Source organism: Vombatus ursinus, unplaced genomic scaffold (genome assembly GCF_900497805.2).
Source record: "Vombatus ursinus unplaced genomic scaffold, bare-nosed wombat genome assembly UNPS02015255.1, whole genome shotgun sequence".
Lineage (NCBI taxonomy): Eukaryota > Metazoa > Chordata > Mammalia > Diprotodontia > Vombatidae > Vombatus > Vombatus ursinus.
Window position 1 is genome coordinate 40,353,449 of NW_020955033.1, and position 17,076 is coordinate 40,370,524.

The following is a 17,076-nucleotide window of genomic DNA, read 5'->3' on the forward strand; positions in this document are numbered from 1 at the left end:
CTTTCTTTCTTTCTTTCTTTCTTTCTTTCTTTCTTTCTTTCTTTCTTGCACCAACTTCCTTTTAATAATACTTGTTATGTCATTTACCATCAGTCCAAGAAATCAAATTCACCGATACAAAGGTTATAGAACTAATCAATGGTTCCATGAAACAAATCTGAGGGGTTTTGTAGATAGAAAGTTCAGTATGAATCACCAATATGACAAAACAACAGAAAACCTAATATAAGCCCAGGCTGCATTTGGAGAGGCATGGCAGTAAATATGAGGGCAGTAACAATTCATAGACTTGCAGCTACACCTTGGAGATCATCTTGTCCAACCCTCCTCATTTTAAAGACAAGGAAATTGAGGTCTAGAGAGATTAAGCAACTTATGCAAGGCTACACTGATAGTAAATATAGAGTTGGGATTTGAAGCCACTTCTTGTGACCCTGAAACTATCCTACTAGTATGCTGTGGCATTCCTGCTGTGGTCAAGTTACATCTAGAGTTCTGTCACTGGTTCTGAGTACTACATCTGCATATCCAGAGGAGGGTGAACTGGATGGCAAAAGAAATAGTTGAAGAAACTAAGGATGTTCACCTTGGAAGAGAGAAGTTAGTAGGCACAGTATAGCTATCTTCAAGTATTGAAAAAGTATTGATAGTGTGGAAGAATGATTAAAATTTGCCTGGCCTCAGAGGGCAGAACTCAGAGCAAAGAGTAGAAGTCACAGAGAAGTAGATTTAGGCTTGAGATAAAAAAAGGTTCCTAACAATTGGAACTATCTAAAATTAGAATGTTTTGCTATGAGAGGTAATGCATTCACTCTTGCGAAATGACCACTTTTTAAATATGAGTTTGATTGGACAGCTTTTGAAGTCTCTTCCAGCTTATATCTTCTTTGATTCTGTGATTGGGAACCATGGCTTAGTGCTGACATAGATGCTGTAGAAGGTGTGACTTATCCCAGGAATTACACTGATTCTGAAGAGGGGCAAATTCCACATCTGTCTTTGGCTTCCATATCTACACCTAATGTAGCCCAGGGCCACTCATACCCAACCGTACAGGGAGCAAGTAGCCTCTTTGCTAGGATCAGAAGTCACTAATCCTGTTGACTATTGAGACTCCTATAGACTGTCTAATACTCTAGTCTCAAACCTTAATCTGACCTTAATCCTGTTTCTCTGCTTTTGACTTGTCTGTTCTCCACCCTTATGCCTGCCTAGATCTGTGGTTCATGCTTGTTCTTCTTTTATATCATATGACTTTCTGAGCTTGCCTTCTTTCTGCCAGATCAACAAAACATTCTAAATCCTTTCTTTTCTGTCTTTCTTTTTGCCACTCTTCCATATGTTGACCCACATTAAAATATCTGCCCAATTCCCACAGTACTCTTGGTCCCTAGCTCTCTTGGACAAATAATCCCATTGCCTCACTTGCCAGATAAGAAACAGCCCTTATCTTTCAAGAAGAGATCTTAGATAAGTAGGACTTGCACAAGTAATGACTAGACAAAGGATTCTGGGATTAGAGTCAGATGACTGATCCAGGCAATTGTTGCAGGTAGTTGTCCAGGTAATTGTTGTAGGAGTTCATGCCATTGTTGACTAAGGTGATTGGTGAAGCTTTGTGGTAAAGGTGGCATTTGAAATGAGCTTTGACAGAAAGGTAGGATATATGTAGGTGGCATGAAGGGCATTCTAGGCAACAAGTCCAAACATCAGGAGCACATGCACGGAAACAGGGAAGCAGATGGCTTATTTAGGAGACCAGAAAGAAATCTTATTAATTAGTCATATTTCCATTTGAGGAGCAAGAAATTGATAGGAATGTCTGTTGTAAACATCAAAGCACCTTCTAAATATGAGTTATAATGATGATAATAATAATCAGCCAAACTGAGTTTAATCTGCTTTTCTTCAGTGCCATAGTTTTTTATTTGTTTATTATTTTGTTCATTTAGGGAGGCAGCTTGTGAGAAAGCTTTCCCTTGTGCTGTTGCGGTCTAAGAGGTTGAGACCCCTCAAAGACTGGAGTACAGGAAGGGGTCGTCTGGAATGAATTCACAGACTCAAGTATTTTTTAAGTCAAAGTGGCAAAGATTTATTGTTACGCTTTTCAGCGGGCAAGGATTCTTAAGGAACCTGCAAGAGACTGAGGATGGAGCTAGGGTTTATATGGAAAAGGGCATGGGAAAGGAATGCCAGGGACACTGATGAGGTAATCTAAAGGTGCAGGTGTCTTTGGGAGCTATGGATGAGAAAGTATAAGGAGTATACCAGACAGGGAGGGAGATGACAGAGGTGTGGATCTTTGGAGTCTGGCAGGAGGAAGAGTCCTTGGGCCGGCCAAGGACAAAACTCCTTGGGCTGGGCAAGGCTCCCCTCTCCGTCTGTCTTGATGAGAGAATGCTCTGCAACAAGGGAAAGCTTTCTCACAAGACAGGAACTTACTAAGAAATTGGGAGGCTTCCAAAGACATGATCTGAGGGCTGGGGCCTGAGCAGCCCAGCACTCTGTCACCCAGCTTTTGTGTAACTGCACCAGGGAGAGAGATAAGGGTCGTGCTGGGGCCCATGCATGAATAACTGCTAGGCACGGTGTCCTTGGGCTGGGGAGTGGTTGTCAGAGGCAGTGTTTCTGAGACTAGGGAGAAATTGAGATCCAAGTACAAGCACAAGCAGCCAAGCACCCCATCAGTGCAGTGGATAGAGTGCTGGAATTGGAGTCAGGAAGACTTGAGTTCAAATCCAGCCTTAGATCTTTACTAGCTGTGTGACTCTGGGAAAGTCAGTTCACCTCTTTTTGCCTCAGTTTCCTCATCTATAAAATGAATATAATAATAGCACCTATCTTGTAGGGTTGTTTTGAGAATCGACTCAGTTAACATATGAAGTGCTTTATAAACATGAAAGTACTATATAAATGCACTCTATTGTTATTGAAGAGGTACAATTGGTGATGATCTAGATTCAATATGGAGTAGATTAATACACACAGAAGTGTCTCATATTCATGTAGTATATTTCTTTGTCTTCTTATTCTAGGCATACTATGATGGCTGCTCTCTCTGAAGCAACCAACACCTTTACCTTGAATGTTTTTAAAAAAATTAGTGATGAAGATGCCTCACGGAATGTGTTTTATTCTCCCTTGAGCCTCTACTGTGCCTTCGCTATGGTCTTAGATGGGGCCAAGGGAAATACTGCCGCACAGATACGACAGGTACTTGGGACTGAGAAAAAACAAACATACAAAATGAAAAAAAAATCATACCGTATGAAGCACCGAGAGGAGCGGGTCACAAAAGGAGAGCTTTGTCAATAGTGCAGCAATAGAGAGTGAGGGGAAATGGAATAGAACATGTTGGTGGCCTAACCGCTCTGTGCTATGCACAGTAGACATTCTGGGTAGAAATGTCCCTGAGGTTACAAATGCAGAATAATCTTACCTTCTTACCTTGCTATGAAGAATAACAGGAAGAGCAGCTTAGGTAGCTGGGGAGAGGGAGTAGGGGAGAGCAGGGGAGCAGGGGGAGTTAAGAAATGCAATAATGTGTAATACATCTGGAAAGGTAAGTTGGAATCAGGTTGTGAAGGGCTTTAAATGTTGAACTCAGAAGGTTTGTATTCATTCCTAAAGGCAAAGGCTGTTGGAGCTTATAGAATAGGTGAGTGACATCTTCAAATCTTATTTTTAAATTCCCCTAGTCTCTATAGAACTCTCAGTTGATTTTCCTTTGAGGATTTGATTTTGTTTTTTGTTTTTAAAGAAAAGAAGACAGTACTGAACTGTGCTTTTTTTTTTTTTCTAAACAGGTTCTTTCTTTAAACAAAAGTGCAGATGTCCACCAAGGTTTCCAGTCTTTTCTTGCAGAAGCTAATAAATCTGGTAGTCAGTGCCTGCTAAGAATTGCCAACCGACTCTTTGGAGAAAAGACTTTTGATTTTTTCTTAGTAAGTCTTGTCTATTATTTCTTCCTGTATCAACTTATGGAAATCAATGAAATTTTCAAGTTTAAGAGAGATGAAGGCCTCAGATGGCAGTTGTATCTCATCTGTTGCCATATTAATAAAAATTCAGGTTGAGCTATTTGAAAAAGTTGCTCACCCCCAGAATGTATCATTTCCATAATTTTTAAGGATTAACCACATGGTTCAGTGGACACAGCACTATCAGAGTTCGAATCTCATCTCTGCTATTTGCTGTCTAGACAAGGCATCTCACTGGGCCTTAGTTTTCTCCTCCATAAAAAAGGAAGGGTTAGACTAGAAGTCTAAAGTCTTCTAGGTCTAAATTTGTGATCCTGTGATTCTATAGAAAATAAGTGCCTGAATTAATCATCTCATTCTGATTGTTGACCTTAAATTAACAATTTCTTGATTGAGGAAGTTGGCACGTCATTAGTTTTCCTTTGTGCATCCTAACCATAATCATTGCTTTATTTTGTTTTTTTTTATGGTAATTTTTATTTTTTTTTTTGTTTTCAACATTTACTTCCACAAGATTTTGAGTTCCAAATTTTCACCCCATCTCGCCCCTCCCCCTACCCCAAGATGGCATGCATTTTGAATACCCCTCACCCTAGTCTGCCTTCCCTTCTATCTCTCCACCTCTTCTCTTATCCCCTTCCCCTTCTATTTTCCTATAGGGCAGGATGGATTTCTGTACCCCATTTCCTGTATTTCTTATTTCCCAGTTGCATGTGAAAACATTTTTTTTTTAAACATGTGTTTTTAAAACTTTGGGTTCCAAATTTTCTCCCTTCCTCCCTCCCCACCCACCTTCATTGATAAGGCAGGCAACTAAGTATAGGTTATATATGTGCAGTTATGCAAAACACTTCCATAGAAGACACTCTGTGAAAAACTACCTCTATTTCCCTTAATCCTATCCTGCCCCCCCCATTTATTCTATTCTTTCTTTTGACCCTGTCCCTCCTCAGATGTATTTGCTTCTGATTATCCCCTTTCCCAATCTGCCCTCTTCTCTATCATCCCCCTACTCTCTTGTTCCCCCCCCCCATTTTCCTGTAGGGTAAGACAGATTTCCATACCCAATTGAGTGTGTATGTTATTCCCTCCTTAAGTCAAATCCTATGAGAATAAGATTCACTCATTCCCTCTCACCTTCCCCTGTTTCCCCTCCATTGTAAGAGCCTTCTCTTTTCTGTTTTTTTTGTGAGATAATTTACCCCATTCTACCTCTCCCTTTCTCCTTCTCCTAGTATAATCCTCTCTCACCCCTTAATTTTATTCTCCAGATATGACCCCTTCATTTTCAACTCACCCTGTGCCCTCTATCTATCTATCTATATCTATATATACATACATATAATTTTTCCCCTCCAACTACCCTAATACTGACAAAGGTCTCATGAGTTATAAATATCATCTTTCCATGCAGAAATATAAACAGTTCAACCTTAATAAGTCTCTTATGATTTTCTCTTTCCTGTTTACCTCTTCATGTTCTACTTGAGTCTTGTATTTGAAAATCAAATTTTCTATTCAGCTCTGGTCTTTTCATCACGAGTGCTTGAAAGTCTTCTATTTCACTGAATGACCATTTTTTCCCCTGCAGGATCATACTCAGTTTTGCTGGGTAGGTGATTCCTGGTTGTAATCCTGTCTCCTTTGCTCTCTGGAATATTATATTCCATGCCCTGCGGTCCCTTAATGTAGAAGCTGCTAAATCTTGTGTTATCCTGATTGTGTTTCTGTAATACTTGAATTGTTTCTTTCTGGCTGCTTGTAATATTTTTTCCTTGACCTGGGAACTCTGGAATTTGGCTGCAATATTCCTAGGAGTTTTCCTTTGGGGATCTCTTTCGGGAGGAGATTGGTGGATTCTTTCAATTTCTATTTTGCCCTCTGGTTCTAAAATATCAGGACAGTTTTCCTTGATAATTTCTTGGAAGATGATGTCTAGGCTCTTTTTTTGATCATGGCTTTAGATAGTCCAATAATTTTTAAATTCTCTCTCCTGGATCTATTTTCCAGATCAGTTGTTTTTCCAAGGAGATATTTCACATTGTTTTCTAATTTTTCATTCTTTTGAATTTGCTTTACAGTGTCTTGATTTCTCATAAAGTCACTAACTTCTAATTGCTCTATTCTAATTTTTAAGGAAGTATTTTCTTCAGTAATCTTTTGGACTTCCCTTTCCATTTGACCAATTTTGCTTTTTTAGGGCATTCTTCTCCTCATTGGCTTTTTGGACCTCTTTTGCCATTTGGGTTAGGCTATTTTTTAAGGTGTTATTTTCTTCAGTATTTTTTTGGGTCTCCTTTAGTAAGCTGTTGACTTGTTTTTCATGATTTTCTTGCATCACTCTCAGTTTTTCCTCTACTTCTCTTACTTGCTTCTCAAAATCCCTTTTGAGCTCTTCCAAGGCCTGGGACTGATTCATATTTTTCTTAGAGGCTTTGGATGTAGGAGCTTTGGCTTCGTTGTCTTCTTCTGGTTGTATGTTTTGATCTTCTTTATCACCAAAGTAAGATAAAATAGTCTGACTCTTTTTGCACTGCTTACTCATGATCCCGGCCAATTACTTGAGTTTTAAACTCTTTGTTAAGGTAAAAGTCTGCTTCCATTGTGAAGAGTGTACTGTCCCAAGCTTCAGGGGTTTGTGCAGCTGTTTTCAGAGATACTTCTAGGGATCTGAAAATTTTCATTTCTTCCAAGGTGCTATGATAAGGGGTGAGGTGTTTCCTCTCCACCACCACAACAAGCTCCAATGCACCAGCATTCCTCCTCGCCCCAGGACCGCCCCTTAGAACTGTGACCTACATCCAAGCACTGGTAAAGCAAGAGATTCCTGCCTCAGCACTGGCAAAGAGAACCCTGCAATCCCTCTGGGATCAGCCACTAGATTCCCCTCAGTCTATGGGCTGGAAGCTCAGGAAATAGCTGCAGCCCTGGGCCACGCTCGAGACTTGAGGCTGAGACCTAGCTCCTCTCGCACCACAGCCACAGACTTTTCCCACTGACCTTCCAAGTTGTCTTTGGTATTCATGGGTTGAGAAGTCTGGAAACTGCCACAGCTGCCCGCGATTCAGTCCTCTGAGGCCTGCTCCAGGGTCACGTCGGCCTGTGTGCCCACGCCAAACTACGCTTTTCTCCACTCCTCGCGCAATATACCTTTCCAATCAACCATCCAGGCTGTCTTTGGCTGGAAATTTGTTTCACTCTGTCTTTTTGTGGGTTCTGCTGCTTTAGAATTTGTTTAGAGCCATTTTTCATAGGTATTTATGGGGTTTGGGCGGAGAGCTCAAGGAAGTCACTGCTTTCCCTCCACCATCTTGACTCTGCTCCCATAATCATTGCTTTTTAAGTAATCTTTTTCGTGCTAACAAAACTTAAAGGGATATAAGAAGTCCTGATGTCTAATTTTTAAGTCATTAGCTTCCTTAGGTTAAAGACTTAAGTTCATCCAAGTGGAACATAAAGATTTGGGGTCAATCTGTGGTGATCTGTAACATGTTTATGACTCTTATGAAGAAGGGGTCCAAAATTTCCTGGCTGTGCATTGGTGACATTTAGTTTTAGACTTGTGATACCTGGTTGTATTGTTTATCCTATTGTTCAGTCTTTTAAGGAATCCTGTCAGAGATTCTACCATTCCAACATGGAAGAACTTGACTTTGCAAACGCTCCTGAGGAAGCAAGAACGCATATAAATACGTGGGTCGAAGAAAAGACAGAAGGTAAGAAGTCATGGAGTTTCTTTTTGGCTCTTTGAGAGATGGTGGCTAATGATTTTGAGAGCTCTTTTGCAAAGTATGAAAAGGGACTGATTTTCTAAGCAGCTAAAGAGGATGCAAAAATCTCTCCACTAAATGTTATTAAATTTTGTCTTTCTCCTGATTTTCAATATCCACAGTATCAATAATGCTTCCAAATATAGTAATCAGTCTGTAGAATGAATCACAACCACAATCTATTCCTCCTTTGGTTGGATGGCTCAAATAAACATTCCAGTCCTAGGAGTCTGAGGCTTCTCATTTAATGGTGCTGCCTACAGTTTCCCATCAACCCCAACAATGTCCTCATTCAAGGCCATGTAGAACCATATTCTGCTGTCCTTCTGTGTCTTTTAAATATTTGTATTTACATATATCTATTATTCATGCTGTACATATTTTATTCTGATTACTATATTTAAGTTGACTCATTTTCACTTTCCTATAAATTACAGATAAAATGTTCTATAAATTCAGGGCCATGTACTTTGTGGGACCTCAGAGAATTGTTTTTATGATAATAAAGTGTTTCTTTCAACATATGGTATAGTAGAAAGAAGGCTTGGGAACTTCTGGGGGTGGAGTCAAGATGGCAGAGTAGAGAAAGCCCTCAGCTTGGCCCTCCCAACGTTTTCCTATAACAACTTTAAAATAATGCCTCAAATCAAACTCTGGAGTGGCGGAGCCAACAAAAGGTAAGAGTAAGACATTCTTCCAACCCAAGATAACTTAAGAGGATGGAAAGAGAGATTGTGACATGGGGATGGAGGCTGAACCAGAGCCCACGATTTAGTGGTAGACTAGGTGGTGGTGACAGAAGCATCAGCAGCTTCAGGAGCTCTCAAGCCTGAAATGGTAAGGGGACCTGGCAACTGGTCAGAAAGAGACACTAGGGGACCCCTGTGATAGCGCTAGATGCAGAGCCAGTTGCTGTTTGAACAGCTTCATTGCCTATACCCACTTCTGGTATTGCCATATACCATAGCTCAGGGCCATAGCTGGGCCATATCTCAGGATGAGCAGCAGCACTTTCAGTCAAGAGGGAGCAAGAGCCCTGGGGAGCAGTATCACTTCTGGTTCCAAGGCTCAGGGGCTCTGAGGAATAATATTGTTTCTGCTCTCAAGAGAGCAGGGGTACTGAAGAGCAGTATTGATTGCAGTCCCCAGGAATCAGGAGCCTTTGCAGAGTGCAGACCAGGGGAGAAGTAACCACACCTCTCCCCAGATCATACCATCCTGAAAGTATGAAAACTTCCAAACCTCTGAGCTTGCTCTGAAAACAGCAGTACAAAAAAGTCTGAAGCTTGCGACGGTGCCCCTTCCGATCATGCTGGCAACAGAGCCTAGCTTTAACTTAAAATTTAAAATCAAGGATGGAAAATAAGCAAAAAACAACCCTATTATAAAAGGCTACTGCGGTGATAAGGAAAATCAAGATACAAATTCAGAAGACAATGAAGTCAAAACAGCTATGAGCAAAACAAAACAAAAAAAAAAGAATTTAATATAATCCCAAAAAAATTCCTGGAAGAGCTAAGGAATGATTTTCAAAATTATTAGAGGAAAACTTGGGCAGAGAAATGAAAGCAAAGGAATAAAATCATGAAAAGATAACAGGTTGGTAAATGAGGCACCAAAAAATACTGACCAATTTTCCTAATGGATATTGATGCAAAAATTTTAAATAAAATACTATCAAGGAGGTTATAGCAATATATCTTAAAGTATACATTTTATGACCAGATGAGAATGCAGGACTGGTTTGATATTAGGAGAACTATGTAATTCACCATATCAATAACAAAACCAAAAAAAATATGATTATCTCAATAGATGCAGAAAAGGCTTTTGATAAAATGCCACACCCATTCCTATTAAAAACACTAGAAAATGTGGGAATCAATGGAGTCTTTCTTAAAATGATAAATAATATCTATCTAAAACCAAAAGCAAGCATTATCACAGGGATAAACTTGAAGCCTTCCCAATATGATTGAGGTGAAGCAAGGACATCCATCATCAGCACAATTATTCCATAGTGTATTAGAAATGCTAGCTATAGCAATAAGAAAAGAAAAAAATGAAATTGAAGGAATGAAAATGGGCATTGAGGAAACAAAACTATTACTCCAAACAAAACCATTATTCTTTGCACATGATAAAGAATCCTAGAAAATCAGCTAAAAAACTAATTGTAACAATGAACATCTTTAGCAAAGTTGCAGGATTAAAAAATAAACCTACATAACTCGCAACATTTTTCTATTCTCCCAACAAAATCCAGGTGAAAAAGATAGAAAGATAAATTCCATTTAAAATAACTGCAGACAATATAAAATACTTGGGAGTCTATCTGCCAAGACAAATCTTGGAACTATATGAATACAGTTACAAAACATTTTACTTAAAGGCAGTTCTAAATAATTGGAGAAATACTAATTGCTCATGGGTAGGCTGAGTCAATATAATAAAAATGACAATTCTATCTAAGTTAATTTACTTATTCAGTGTCATCCCAAATGAACTATCAGAGAATTATTTTATAGAACTAGAAAAAAAAATCAAAAAAATCATGTGAATGAACAAAAGGTCAAGAATATTAGGGGAATCAATGAAAAAAAAAACATGAAGGAAGAAGGCCTAGCAGTGCCTGATTTCAAACTGTATTTCTAAAGCAGTGATCATGAAAACAATCTGGTACTGGGTAAGAAATAGAGTGATGGATCAATGGAATAAATTAGATACACAATAGATAGTAAATGAACACAGTAATCTTGTTTGATAAACCCAAAGATCCAAGTTTTTGGAGTAAGAACTAACCATTTGACAAAAAATTCTGGGGAAACTAGAAAGCAGTTTGGAAGAAACTATGCAGAGACCAACATCTCATAGTGTATATTAAGATAAGATCAAGATGGATAAATGATTTAGACCTCAAGGGTGATATCATAAACAAATTAGAGGAACATGGAAAAATGTACCTGTCAGATCTATGCATAAAGGAAAAGTTTATGAGCAAACAAGAAATGAAAATATGAAATTTGAATATTCTATCACAATCATATATCACAACTTGTTCAGCTCTTTTTGTGGTAGCAACAAATTATAAATTGAAGGATTGCCCCTCAATTGGGGAATGACTGAACAAGTTGTGATATATGATTGTGATGGAATATCCTTATGCTACAATTAATGATTAGCAGGATGATTTCAGAGAAACCTGAAAAAATTTACATGAACTCTTACAAAGCAAAGTGACCAGAACCAGGAGAACATTGTACACAGTAACAGCAATATTATAACAATGATCAACTCTGAAAGGCTTAGGTACTGTGTTCAAGAAAATGATCCAAGACAGTTCCAAAGGATTCATGATGAGAAATGTTATCCATCTCCAAGAAGAATTTAGAAACTTTGAATTCAGATTGGAGCATCCTTTTAAAATTTGGTTTATTTTCATTATTTTTTTGTCTGTGTTTTCTTTTGTAACATAGTAATATGGAAATATGTTTTGCATAACTTCACATGTATAATCAACATCAAATTGCTTATCTTTTCAAGGAGGGGGCAGGTGGAAGAGGAGGGAGGGAGAGAATTTAGAATTCAAAACTTTAAAAAATGAACATAAAATTGTATTTGCATGTAATTGTGAAATATTTAGTGAAAAAATGAAAACGTATAAAGGAAAAAAAGCTACAACAACAGAAAAATGAAAAATCTTGGAATCAGAAAACCCAATCCAAGATTGCCACTTACTACCTCTGTGACCTTGAACAAGTCTCCTCATTTTTCTAGTTTATTCTCTATTTATTCTCTATTCTCTATTTATTTCTCTATTTATTCATGGGGGAATCATCAAAAACTTCATAGGGTTTTTGTGAATCTACATGAGATCCTAGATGTTAACACATTTTGGAGCTGTAAAGAGAATTTTTCTTTAAGATAACTCAGTGAAAGAAAGGATGCGGTGTAGTTAGAAATGGTTCTTTCTTGCAAGCTGATCATGGTATTCCGAGGCATTTTTGCTACTACACCAAAACACAGAAAAGACTTCAGTATATATTTTTCTTGGTAACATTTAATGGACGGATTATATCATTGTTAGACAGCGCTATGTGAAGGTGAGTGATATTTGACTGATTTGTAAAGATTGAAACCCTGCTTAGTGTATTTCCTGACAGACCTTATAATCACTGTTATGATACTGATGATGAGGAGGAGGCTAACTAGGACTATTTAGAGTTTGTAAAATGCTTTATGGATGTTACCTCATTTGTTTTAGATGTGATTATATCTACATCTAGGCTAGATTTAATCTCTAATGTGTTTTTTTACAGGTAAGATTGCAGAACTCCTAGCTGGTGATGCCATTAATTCACTGACCTCTCTGGTACTTGTGAATGCCATCTATTTCAAAGGAAAATGGGAAAAACAATTTGACACAAGCAAGACAACAGAAAAGATGTTCAAAATCAGCAAGGTAAGTGGGACAGTGGGAAAGAATCGGCATATTCTCTTTGTTTCTTAAGATATAGATAAAGGGCTAACAACACACAACTAAACCTCCTTTTCTTTACTTAACGTTCTTCCTTCCTCCATCCTTGTCCTTCTCCCATAGGAGGGCTCTACCTCCATCTTTTCTCTCTATATTCTGATATAATAAAGAATTTCATCCTACAGATCTCAGTTTTCCTTCATTTCACCTGTTAGCTCATCCAGTTTCCTGACCTCAAGACCTTAGAAACTCTCTTATTACAATAGCCTCTGGAAGACAGCTTCCTCACCTTTTCTGTTATATTTGTTTTCTTGTAAATTTTGCCATGGTAAATCACGGAAAAAGAGAGCATGCTCTTAGACTTGTGTTTTCCAGTTTGGCAATAACTTTTGCCCTGGGCACTGAGGACATCCGTGGGAAATTATTTACAAGCAAGGCAAACCCAAGAAAAGTGCAAAGACCCCCTTTGGAAAGAGTTGTTATTTTCCTCAGGATATTTCTATCTGATCTCCCATTGTCCAGGTTATTCTTTCTTTAGGAGCCTTTTGCTAGCTTCCTTAAAAAGGTGACATATTCCTCTTTAATCTTTTGATCTAAGCTTAATAGTATATCAGTGGCCTAAGAAGTCTGCTTTCTTTGCTATCAGACCCTGAACTTAACTCTTTTCCTTTTCTTTACTTAACTATTCTTCCTCTCTCCATCCTCTTTATTCCCTACTAGGGCTGTCCCTCAATCTTTCCTATATATGTTCTGATATAATAAAGAATTACATCATTCAGCTCAGAGACATTAAACCTTCCCATTTTATAGGACAGACCATAAGTACAAAAGGACTTAGAGGAGAGAGATCCATGTGAGTTAATATCATCAGGTAATAAAAGATATAATAAAAGGTAGATTTTGTAGGATATTGATATATATGTATATGTTTGTGTATGTATATAGATATATACATGTATACACACACACATATATATATAGATAGATAGATACAGAAAGACAGAGAAGGCATTATTCATCTAAATGCTTTGCTGTTAGCTCTTGCACACCTGTTAAATTCTTCACATTGGAGGGAATAAACTAAGTTCTATGAACAAAGAAAATCTTTTCTATTGAGGTACTGTTATGTCAGAAACTTCATTGTTAATGGTAAAAGTAATATATGAGCTGGTGTGTTTTAGGACATCAGTTGAAGATGAAATATGATACAGAATATCATCAGATACTAATTAGAATTGTGCAAGTGCCCCTGAGATTAACGTGTCTGTTTTCTGTGAGTTACCTTATAGCAGGCAGATGCACTGGACACAGAGTAAGCCCTTTTGCCAAAAGGAGCCAATCAGGAGCCTGCAGTGAGCCAAAGTCTTGCCTTACCGGACAGGTGCACTGGACACAGATTAACTCACAGCCAACAGACATATTAATCTCAGGGGTACTTCCACAGAACCTATATCAAATTGCTTACTGTCTTAGGGAGAAGGGAGGGAAGGGAGAGAGAGTGAAAATTTGGAACTCAAAATTTTATTTAAAAAGAATGTTAAAAATTGTCTTTGCATGTAATTGAAAAAAATAATATTTAAAAGAAAAAAATTCTACAATAAAAATAAGCACTAATTGGATTAATGTAAAATGTTCAGAAAATATACAGTACACATATGGGGATTTGGAGATAGGGAAAGATAAGGACTAGTCTCTTCTCTCCACTTCCCCTAATAGTTCACCTTAAAAAGAAGTACTGGCTTGGTAAGTCTTGTAAGTAGAAATAGTGTATTTTGAGTGGGATAAATGGTTTTGGAGGGTTTTTTTTTTAGAATTATAGCTAACACAGACGTGTGAAATTCCTTTAACTGGGGGTAAAGTTTTTCATTACCTTGTCAGATAAGACTTAAACTGTAAATGCAATTTGAGTGAAACTCATTCACACTGAAGGCTAATTGAATATTTGGTTGTGGAATTAGCTGAATTTTGAGCCTTCTTTGTTCTTATAGGAGGAAGGGGATGAAGAAAACAGGGGAGCACTAAATGCCTTAGTTAAGAGAAGTCCCAAAGAAAGAAAAAGGAAACTTAGGGACTCTTGGAAATACTACTTTGCTATTAGAGATTTGTTATTCATATATGTCTGCCAATAGCAGCTCTATTTCACGCAAAGGGATAAAAGGTATATTTTTTCTATAGATAAATGTAGCACATTTCCTAATGAAGAAACAAGCCCCAGGGGATTAAGGCATCACTCTGTAAACAATTGATTTATACCCTCAGAGGGCTTACAGTCTATAGAGGTAATATAGAGGCCGTACAAATACACCTCCTTTTTTTAGTAAGTTGTATTGATTTCATCTTCCCCCTTTTCATTGTCTTGGATTCAGTTTCATGTTCATTTATCTCCTTTTAGGAGAAGCAGAAACCAGTACAGATGATGTTTCAGAAATCTACATTTAGCATGACCTACATAAGAGAAGTGTTTACCAAGATCCTGGTTCTGCCTTATGTTGGAGGACAAATGGACATGGTTATTTTGCTTCCAGATGAGAATACAGATGTAAAAATGGTGAGAGAAGTGTTATTGTTGATACCTACTCCCAGAAAATTTTTTAAAAATTCATTCAGAGCTGCAGGTACAATATCTAAATTTTGGCTATAATAACCAAGTCCTTTAAAATGAATCATCTTGTCTTAGATGTCTAGATCAATGACTGGAGGTTACACTGACATCTTTGTAGGTGTTATATCACAAAGATGTAGAGTTTGGTAGTGGCAGTGGTAAAGGGGAGGAGCCTTTGGTATTTAAGGGATCAATTCACTAGGAATAGGGACTGACAGTGGAAGGTTATAGCAATAGGACCCATCTAGGGTTAGAGGTAACCAGAGGGCTTCTATTAACATTTGAGGGTCTTGATTTGCTAGAGGGGAAGGGGAGTTGGTTTCCACATCCTGCTGATGTGGGCAGAGAGAGCAGAATGGGAACCAGATGAGGAAAGCTGGAAATGTGATTGGAATCACTTTCACCTTGAGACATGTTTGAGGAAGGAAGTATGGGTAAATAAATAGGTCAGCAGCAAGCACAGAACAGGTTGCCTTTGGTTGCTTCATTGGAGGAGAGCTCTCATGTTAGAATCACAGAGAGTCCAATGACTGATTCCCAATCTGGTCAAGATGAGATCCTGTCATGACTATGAGCCACTCCATTTTTGTAAATACATAGCACAAGGAAAAGTGTAGCATTAAGTCATGTCGAGTGCAGCCTTGCCAATTGAAAAGTCAGTATTTTGCCTACCCAGGAAATCATGGAACTTCTTTGAGCCAGTTTCTCCATCTGTAAAATGGGAAAAATCTCTGTCTGGAATAATTCAAAGGGCTGTTATGAGGGGTGCAGAGGGAATGAGATAATATGTGAAAGTGCTTTGAAGGGTACAAAGTGCTAAAGAAGTTTAAGATTAGAAGGTAGTAATGAAAGGGGGCAGTAAGAACATGAAACCTGTTTTCTGAGCTAAACTAAGATGATATGGATTCTTTTAAGTGAGAAGGTTGTAGGGTGGGGAAAGTAGGGGAAAGGAAGGCTGTATTTGGAGTTAGGGTCCTAGACCTTGGTTGGAATTCTGGCTTAGCCTCTTACCACCTGTAGGACCTGAAGCAACCTCAGTTTTCTTATCTGTAAAATGGGGAGTTATAGTGAGTAGTCTCTAAGGTCCCTTTCAACTCTGAATCTAAGGTCCTCTGAAGGAAAGTACAGAAAAGAGAGGTATCAATCTGTAGTTGAATGGTGTGTGTGTGTGTGTGTGTGTGTGTGTGTGTGTGTGTGTGTGTGTGAGAGAGAGAGAGAGAGAGAGAGAGAGAGAGAAAAAGAGAGAGAGAGAGAGAGAGAGACTCACCCCCTTTGGATCCTCCACTCCTAGCACATAGTTAAGGAATATTTGTCTAATTAAATTAAAACCTGAGGGCCTTACTATAATATACGATTATTTTTATTTCTAGTTGGGAAAAAGATTTACTTCTGAGAAATTAGCAGATTGGTTAAATCCAGAGATGATGAATGAAATGGAAGTGGAAGTTTTCCTTCCCAGATTCATATTGGAGGAGGATTTAGACATGAAGTCCATTCTTCAAAAATTGGGGATGTCAGATGCCTTTGATGGATCCGTGGCTGACTTTTCTGGGATGTCGGCCAGGCGTGACCTGTATCTGTCCAAGGTTGTACACAAAGCTTTTGTGGAAGTTAATGAAGAAGGCACGGAGGCAGCTTGTGCCACTGCAGCTGTCATGGTGTTGCGAAGTGCAAGAATGATTCCACAATTTGTGGTTGACCGTCCTTTCCTTTTTCTTATCCGAGATAACAGCTCAAAAACCATTTTGTTTTTGGGCAAAGTGATCTCTCCATAAAGAGATCATTTCCTTTTGATAGAGTCTTTACCCTCATGCTATTTACATCTCTTTTACCCAGACTCTGATGTGCCTATAATCCAAAGTGTTCTTATCAACATGGAGATAATAATCCAAAAATAAAATTCCTGATTGGGAAATTCTCTCTCTGGGATTACCTGTGTATGCTTCTGTGCATCTTGGTCCTTTGAAAGCTGTAATTTTCAAACTGTGTGCCTGGTACCCTCATTTGAGGTCATGGAGAGTAAAGGAAGGGCTAGAAGTCAGTGTTCCCTAGTGCATTTCATGGTCAGTTTTTGATAATGAACCATTAGCTCCTAATGGAGCCGCCTGCCTGTCGCCATAGTGATGCCTCACTCCTCTGCCCGTACCCCCATTGCAAAAGGTATTACCTGTCAGCTCAGTTGTTGCCAAGCTTAATGCTTAGCTCCTGACACCAATATTCCCCTTCATCTTCCCTGTGACACTGCAT

At 38.5% G+C, this 17,076-nt stretch overlaps 1 protein-coding gene across 7 annotated transcripts in view; it reads left to right on the forward strand.

Annotated features, from left to right (window-relative positions):
- Positions 1 to 16,749, forward strand: part of LOC114031922 (serpin B6-like) — a 35,627-nt gene extending 18,878 nt beyond the window's left edge. For all 7 annotated transcript variants that reach the window (XM_027847135.1, XM_027847134.1, XM_027847136.1 and 4 more), the window contains 6 exons: positions 3,036 to 3,213; positions 3,807 to 3,944; positions 7,579 to 7,696; positions 12,070 to 12,212; positions 14,620 to 14,775; positions 16,200 to 16,749. In XM_027847135.1, the coding sequence (XP_027702936.1) occupies positions 3,043 to 3,213; positions 3,807 to 3,944; positions 7,579 to 7,696; positions 12,070 to 12,212; positions 14,620 to 14,775; positions 16,200 to 16,604 (1,131 nt within the window). In that variant the 5' untranslated portion in view covers positions 3,036 to 3,042 and the 3' untranslated portion in view covers positions 16,605 to 16,749. The remainder of the gene's footprint in view (positions 1 to 3,035; positions 3,214 to 3,806; positions 3,945 to 7,578; positions 7,697 to 12,069; positions 12,213 to 14,619; positions 14,776 to 16,199) is intronic.
- Positions 16,750 to 17,076: the final 327 nt, after the last annotated feature.